Here is an 8,408-nt window from a genome sequence, read left to right as displayed (position 1 = left end):
TTCCATTTCAACCAGCGCTTATGTCCTTCTCTGCTATAAACCATCCGTAAACGATGTGTTAACGTTTATCATATGAAAAATCAAAACATCAACGATGCACATAGAAAATGGTAATATCTGTCAACACATTTAAAGTTTATAACTCTCCGCGCACCATTTACATATCATGGGTTAAACCGCTGTAGTATACTAGACTTCAGTGATGAAGAATATGATGATGATGATGATGACGAATCCCACATACATATTAGATCACCGCACGAGCTGAAAAACCTACACGGCCGCGTTTATTGATCGCTCGGGAAGATGAGCGGTTCCGTTTAATATTTGCGACAATATTTATTTGCCTCGTGGTGTTTGGTGATGGGATAGGGATAGGCAATTAGCAAGTTCCCCTAAGCCGCGGGTTAGGGAGAGCAAAATGTCTATCAATAGAGAAGTCGTTGCACATCGACCATTTAAGTTTCACGTGTCGTAGTGAAGTTGTTCGCATGTTCGGAGAGCCGCACCTGACTTCCGGTGCATTTGTTACAGACCGGGTTCTGGTGCTATCAGTAGACGGTATGTGGTGTGAGGTGCACGATTTAAGGTCACCTTAATAGTTTTTCGGTGTTCACTACCAGTGATTTTTAATTGCTGTTTTTTCCCCCATTTTTTGGTTCCCTCTTGGTCTCTTGGTCAGGTGGCGAAGGGAGTAACCCCGTCAGGTTCCTAATAAATTAACCACCTTCCCAACGGTACCTTCGAGACTGTGCGCTATGGTCTCCACGTTTGTGTCTTCCCATTTCCCAGCTCGGTGTCGCCGACATTTCGAGATAACGTTTTGCCACGCGGTCCCCCCGGCAGGAAGGCAGCTCGTCAGCTCGTGCCTTAGACCGGGTCGTACGGTAAGGCCAACGACACCGGCCACCAACCTCGCCCCGGGGCGGAAGATGCGCGAAGCAAGGTGCCGAAGATGTAGGTGAAGGTAGATCGTTTGCCCCCAAAAGGAAAGAAAACATCGTCGTCGTGGTAAAGACGCGACACACACGGCGAGGGGGGGTATCCTCGCTTGACTGCACCGCGCGGATGGCAGGTGGCTTGCGGAGTGGCACACCAACACCAAGCCAAAAGAAAAAAAAAGGCTCCGGCCGCGATGAGGTTGTCCCGTTCGCGACACATCAGCGCGAGGTGACTCGAGTCCGGTTTGCGAGGCGCACGGGAAGGCAAAGGTTTCAGTGTGCCTACCTTTTCGGTGGTAGGAGGTTTTTGGGGGAAAAGGTTTCGGTGCGTTGTGGTTGTAGTTTTTGGTGTAAGGTGTTTGGTTCGGGTCGACCACGCCGGGTTCCGCGGGACGGTCGATTGATATGTACATACATTTTCGATCAGTAACGCCAGACCGTGGCAGCAGGGAAGATGCGTTCGTGCGGGCGATCCACAACGGTGTCGGTGGTCGTCATAGTACTGTTAACCACCGGCTTGCAGCTGCTCGATGGAGCGCGGGTGTTCGGTGGTGGTCGGCTGGTGGGCCGTATTCGCGAGCGACGACTGGAAAGGATACGCCAACGACAACTTCTGCCACCGGAGGAGGACTTCTACAGCGACTTAGCTGAGTTCCCCGACGACGATGCGGTTCCCCAGGCTGACGCACGGGAAGTTCCAACCACAATGAACGATCGCGGTAATGGGAGCTCAACGACGGAGGCTTCCAAAAATGGCGACGACTACGTAATGGATCCAGAGGATATGGTCGACGAGGAGCGGAGACCTCCGTCACCGTTGCCAATTCCAGTACTGCGTCCCAACGCGCGCCGTTCGGTGTTCGAGGAAAAGATATTGTTCCGGTTTTACCATGAGTAAGTTCCACAGTGAAGGTGCGTGGGTACTTTAACGATACTCCACGTCTGCAGCTGCATAGCGCCGGAAGAGAGTGGGATTGGGATACTCCCTCCCAATTAGTACTAACCGGGTCTACACCTTCCTTCTTTAACCAGCGGTAACCTGACCAAGATGACGACCCTCTCCGACGGTGATCGACTCCTGAATGGCACCGAGTGCAGCCCCGACGAGCGCTTCGCCATCATCGTACACGGGTGGCGCGAGAACTGCTACGAAGTCCCGTGGGTGGCAGACCTCCGGGAGAACCTCCGGAAGTACCGGGGTGGGTGCGTCGCCTGCGTAGACTACTCGGCCTTCTCGAGCGGTGGCTACGGGGGACTGGTGGGCCGATTCCGGGACATCCGGGACGTGCTCCTTCACTTCCTCCAGCAGCTACGCTACGAGGGCGTCCAGTTCGAGCGGCTGTACATGTTCGGGTTCAGCTTCGGCGCGCAGCTCTCGCTGGACGTCGGCAACCAGATCGGCTCGAACGAGCTGGAAGCGATCGACACCTGCGACATGGCCGGGCCCGGCTTTGACAGCGATCGGATGTTCAAGCAGCGCAACTTCCACTCGGCGGCCAAAAACGTCCAGTGCATCCACACCAGCATCGACAAGGGCACGAAGTTCCCGAACAAGTGTCACCAGAACTGGCGCATGGGAGTGTGTGGGCTCCGGCAGGCGGCCGCCGGTCCGCCACCACTGGGTTCGCACGGACTCTGCCCGGTGTTCTACAACCTAGCGTTCAAGTACCAGTTCCTGGCGCAGCCGAAACCGCTCGAGTGTGTCGCCGTTGGCGAGCAGGCGAACTATCCGCGCAACTACCGGATGGGTTACATGGAAGATCGTCGCAGGTAGGCACGAGATAGGGATAGAACCATTCCAGTAGAAATCTCTTCTCAAAACCTCTCCCGCCGTTCTTTTCCCATTCCCTACTTACAGCGAGGTCCGCGGGGAACTGTTTGCCCTCACCTCGGACGTGTATCCGTACACGGTGTTCACGAATCCGTACAACTTCTTCGAGTACTTCTGAGGCACCGGCGGTAGTAAATATGAGGTGACCTTCTTCCTTCAAATGCCAAACACCAAAACGACCCCACCAAGGTGCCTCCACCAGGTCCCAGTGTGCCGTTCCTTCAGATGAGATGTGTCGTATAGGTCGTGGTACGACTGTTACTTTATTAGGTTTCTACTTCTCGGGGCTCCTATTTGTCAACCAACGAAATGAATCAACGACTAGCTCGACGTCGTTCAGAACAACCCACGTGCCCCAAGGGAAGGTGGGAACGACTTGATGCATTCAATGTGTTTTTTTTTTTATCGCAATCTTCTGTTGATTCGTTATTTTTACTCCTTAAACCATAAAAAAACGCACTGTACTGTGAAATGAAATAAACATATCTTACCTCATTTTTACGCACTGTAACCGATCGGGTGGACCGTTTTATTGTGATTGTTAGTATCGAATGTGGGTTTGTTGCTTACCGTTTTTCTTCTCCTCTGCCCCTTTTGCTTCGGGGTGATGCCATTCGTTTCTTTCACGACCAAACAACGGCCGGGGGAGTTGGAGAAATGCTTGCAACCCCTCAAATGCAGGGGTGTGTAGGTTATTACTGGCCGGGTTTGCTTGTTCGATATCCGATCGTTAGGCGCCGGATGGGTAGGTTTCGGATAGGTTTTTTTCAACCACCAAAGGTATTGCTCGGTCCCAAGCGAAGGCTGGCTTTTTTCTCGGTTTCCTTCCGAATGATTTTAGAAAGCCTTATTAATTTATAACGCCTCCCCCCGCTGGGTCGGCGCCTGGGCTAGCGGCCGTTCGCTAGCGAAAGGGCGGCGAATAATTTAAGATAAACTTATTCCGCGACCGGCCAGATGCAATGAATGAAATGTTAGATGTTAATCGGAAACTGGAGCACCGGCGGTTTTCGGATTGGTTGTGTTCGTGACACTCGGGAGAAAAGTCGGTTAATGTCACGGTGCGTGGAAGCCGGGAAAGCAAAAGTAATTGGTATTTATTTCGGAAATAATGAAGCCGTCAGCCATTGTCGTGGCGGCTGTAAAGACGCTTTTGTTAAACGGAGTGTTATGCAGGGGGGTTTTTTGAATAATTGTTTACAACAACGAGATCTACCTTTGAAGATAAAACGATGGCATAGGACAATTTAAAAAAAAACTTACAACTGGTTTTCCTTTTTTTTCATTTCAACTGTTTCACGGTTTACATTCAAACTTAATTTTTTAAATAATTAGCTATTATTGTTCATTTCTCCTTTGACATGTTTGAAGCACTTATCGTACAACGTTGTTTATTAAGCTAAGATTCCTTTTTCATGGAATATGTGTTTTAGTTGTTTTAAGTTGTTCCTAATGAACTTGCATTTGAAAGTTTTTACTGCGTTGAGGTACATAATTAATGCACTCCGCAGTGTGGGTTCTTTTAGCAAAAACCTCATAAAGCACCTGCATTTCACAATTGCACGCTGCACAAGAGCGTCTGGTGCAATCTGTTGATCAAACCCAACCGAAAACGGACCCATTCTCCTCCCTCGAAAGCTCACAGAAAATAAGAAAATAAACGCCATCGCGTATGTGTATTTATGGAACCCAACCAATGCCATAAACCATCCACGACGGATCCCCGGACTGGCCGGGGGAAAGGTTTACATTCGTGAGCCTGTGTGCCAAAGCTCTTATCCGCTAAGGTGTATGTGTTTGTATGTTTTTTTTCTTTTTTGCCACTATTAGATTTGTCCACGAAAAATGTCTTCCGCCTTTGCCCACACACCGGAGACACCCGATATCCGCGAAAAGCGTACGTAAAAAGAAACCGGCGACCAAGCTCGGTCTTGAGGGCGCCTCGATCTGCACCGAAATGAAAGAAAGACCTTCCCCAGACCAACAAAAAAAAAGAGAGAGTTTCGGAGCCGTCCGTTGGTTTGGTCGATAAAACCGTTTCCAAACCCCACGACACACCCCCCTGCCCTCTTTTCTTTCAGCCGAGCGAAAGGTGCAGCCTCTCTGCAAGCCCTCCGAACCATTCCTGGCCATTCCAGTGGCTTTGCTTTCGAGGCATTCCGAAAACGATGACAACATGGCAAAAGCAAGCCACCGAAGGGGTGGCAGTTTCGGGGGATGATAAAGTTTGGCCGAGAAAAAAAAACAAAAAAGCAAAACACGCCAAGAAATACGAACAGGAGAAATTGTAAGCGACTCTATATCGAACGATGCGGCGATTATATAGCCTCAAGACACGCGCATACATTTTCCTTCGCTTCGGTTTTATTTTTCCACATTCACCGAAACTGGTATTTTTGCAAAGTTTTGGGGCTCATTCATTCGCACACTCGCGTTTTCCCATTGTCTTTCGGTTTCCAACTGACACCGACCCCTTGCGACGTACTGTAGGTCGAATGGAGGAGCCACACGAAAAGAAAACTCTCCACCATTAATGTGATGCGTTTTATTATTTTCTTCTTTCCTCGATTGCAATGGTCGCTTTTCGCTATCGGTATAAATAAGCAAGTGCAAAAACCCCGGTGCCGGCTCGCGGGGTCGCTTTTGATTTGTGTTCCGCTCGTGACCGAGAACGGCTTCACTTTCTCCGCCGCATCCTTATGTTCTACATCCTTGCTGTCCGTGAAATTTTCCACGCACGGAAAAGGAAAGTGCCGAGAAACGGCATGTATCACACTACTCAGTGTGTGTGTGTGTGTTTCAGCACACATGCGTGTATGGGTTCTAATAATGGCTAAAAGGTTATGTCATTAAAAAGGCATGTAATCCTCATGATTCATCCGGAATGGGAAAAACAGTAGGTTAATGTTTTATCTGTATGGCGCATGGCGCGTGCAGGAATACTGATGTGCTTGGACAAAATAAGAAACCGTTTTTGCAGCAAAGTTAGACTAATTTTAATCATTCCAATATTCTGTATTATGCCTTCTTGGTTTAAGTAATGTATATTTGAACATCGAATCTAGTCCTTTACCATATCTTGTTATGGATTTCTTTAATGTTATTCGAAATACAAAGTGAGATACCGATGGCATTTCAAATACTTGATTTAAAATTTAATAAATACGATAAATACTATCAATTTCATGGAATCAGTTGTTCACAAATACATCCTAGTTGTATGGGCAGTAATTTTACGAGTATTTAAAAAAAAATTGATTTTGTTTAACTAAATAGGATCCTCCCTTTGGATTGTGATGGTCCGAAAATATGTAGTAGCGTAACGAAAATTGGGAACCACTGCTTTAAACTGCATTTCGGTAGCCCCCCCGTAGTCGCGTGCAAAAACCAACCTGTCATATTTTATTTTCTATTGTCACATCGAATAATCATGTCACAACAAATAAACATCTCGCGAAGGCACGGAACCGGTTTAATAGGGTTCGACAGCCGTCGTTCGCTATCAACCGTAACGAATGCTCGTGAAAACTTGTAAAGCCTGAACTCTGCCTAAACCTTCGCGATCGTTTGTTTTGGCGTGGCTCAAATTCGATTCTTCCTGCACACCGTTACCGGTTTATCTACGTCAAGTCGGAGGGGGCGAAAAAAAATCATACAAAACATAAAATTTGACTGAAACACTATCTCGCCACCTTTCGTTCGGAGAAAGCTGTTGATCAACCTGCGACGATAAGAGAGGCGAATACGTTCCAGGGGCGTAAAAAGGGTACTGTCTGTTCCAGAACCATTGCAGGGAGGGCAGTGAAGGAACGTCGATCGTCGAGTAACGGGTTTGGAGACGGGATGGTTTGGTCTGGAGAAAGAAAAAGAACTCAAACATCTCGAGATAATGTCACATCAATCCCGGCGTACGGTGTCGAGCGACAACACTTAAGGACCGGGTGGATATCTCAAGCACCCATCCAGAAGGGTGTGGACCGAAGGAAGCCAATATTTGTTGTTTCCCCGGGACTAAGAGCCCCTTGGCCCAAGAAGATACCAATAGGAGGTTTTTTGAGACTCGGTCCGGCTTTAGAATTTAGGTCAAGCACAAATGTATAAAGTCCCCTCGCGCAGCCGGATTGGGTTTTAGTTTCTTGACACACCGGAACACACCGGTGTCACCGATTAGTACGCGCGATGTTTGGTCCACGGTGCGTGCTGCTCGTTGCGGCGACGCTGGTAGCGTTCCTGACGATCCTCCAGCCGGCTAGTGCCGATCGGTATCAGGATAATATCTTCTTCAACTACTACAACTCATCCGGCGAGTTGGTGCACATCTACAATTTGGCAGAGAACAACACCTACGAGTACGATAAGGATTGCCATCCGGGCACGAAGTTCGCTGTGCTCGTGTTCGGGTGGAAGATTGGGTGTGATAAGTACTTTGTGCAGGATCTGATAGGAAGTAAGTGGATGCATTTGATGTCTGAGATGAAGCGTGAAGTTTTAAAAAGTAAAAACACACAATTTAAAACACAGTTTTCAATGTGTTCTGAATGATTCATGATAAAGTATTTCTGTGCTTTCTAAACGTTAAGTGTTATCAACTGTTAGTAACTCCGACTATGTTTAAGTAAAACTTATCCATGAACATTATCGTAATATTGCAGTTTGTATACATATTACAGAGCACGCAGAATGAATCATTTTGCTAAATGCAAATACCAAGCCTCAGTAAAGATGCCGTTTGAGAATCGATTCACCCAAATTTCTCTGTCCTTCAATGTAGATCTAACCAAACATCGTGGAGGCTGTGTGATCTGCATGAACTACGATCGCTTCGCACAGCTGAACGCATACTCCCGGTTGCGTCGGAACTACAAAGAAATTCACGGAGTATTGCGCCAGAAGCTGGAGTTCCTCGAGCAAGAAGGCTTCAGCCCGGACGATGGCTTTATGTATGGGTTCAGCTTTGGCGCTCAGGTAGTCCTCTCCGCGGCTAAGGAGTACGGGACGCGAAAACTGAAGGAAATTGACGGTATGTTCACTATCTAGACATTGAGGAGAAGTTGTGGAATAAGAGATCTTGTTTGTCTTGAACAATATTTACAGTGTGTGACATCGTCGGTACGGGCTTTGACACCTCCGATACGAACGCACCGAACCACCGAACGGCGGCCAAGAACGTGCAGTGCATTCACACGAGCCGAAACTACGGCACACGCCACCGGACCAGTTGCCACCAGGACTGGATCATGGGCGATTGTGGCATCAATCAGCTGGCGGCCCCCCTGTCGCCTTGGGGCTCGCACGGTGTCTGCACACTGCTCTACAACAGCGCGTTCGAGCACGACTTCTTGGCCAGCGTCAAGCCGGACAACTGTACTGCCGAGTCGGAGGTGCGCTCTTGGCCCGCGGGTTTCAAGATGGGTTACACCGAAACGCGAAAGTCTACGGTACGCGGGCAGCTATTTTCGCCAACGTTTGCCGTGTATCCGTTCAATGTGAACGTAACTGCCGTGGCTAATTCCAGTACCACCGGCACTGGACCCGGCCCGAACGATATCGAACAGTTTCCGGGCTACGAGTTCCGGTCGGCAACGAACGAGTTCTTGGTGGACGAAGAAGAGCTCGACTCGGCGGAGGATGCCTAA

General features: G+C 48.7%; 2 protein-coding genes across 2 annotated transcripts; both read left to right on the top strand.

Annotated features, from left to right (window-relative positions):
* Positions 1 to 1,395: 1,395 nt before the first annotated feature.
* Positions 1,396 to 2,890, top strand: LOC131259273 (uncharacterized). The gene is made up of 3 exons (XM_058260726.1): positions 1,396 to 1,835; positions 1,974 to 2,711; positions 2,800 to 2,890. Exons 1-3 carry the CDS (start codon positions 1,396 to 1,398, stop codon positions 2,888 to 2,890), a joined length of 1,269 nt encoding a protein of 422 aa, XP_058116709.1.
* Positions 2,891 to 6,951: 4,061 nt separating this feature from the next.
* On the top strand, positions 6,952 to 8,408 carry LOC131266608 (uncharacterized). The gene is made up of 3 exons (XM_058269203.1): positions 6,952 to 7,219; positions 7,544 to 7,792; positions 7,867 to 8,408. The coding sequence occupies exons 1-3, from the start codon at positions 6,952 to 6,954 to the stop codon at positions 8,406 to 8,408; spliced, it is 1,059 nt and encodes a 352-aa protein (XP_058125186.1).

This window comes from Anopheles coustani, chromosome 3 (assembly GCF_943734705.1).
Source record: "Anopheles coustani chromosome 3, idAnoCousDA_361_x.2, whole genome shotgun sequence".
NCBI classification, from domain to species: Eukaryota; Metazoa; Arthropoda; class Insecta; order Diptera; family Culicidae; genus Anopheles; species Anopheles coustani.
The sequence above is the reverse complement of the archived record's forward strand: the minus strand, read 5'-3'. Positions and strand labels throughout refer to the sequence as shown.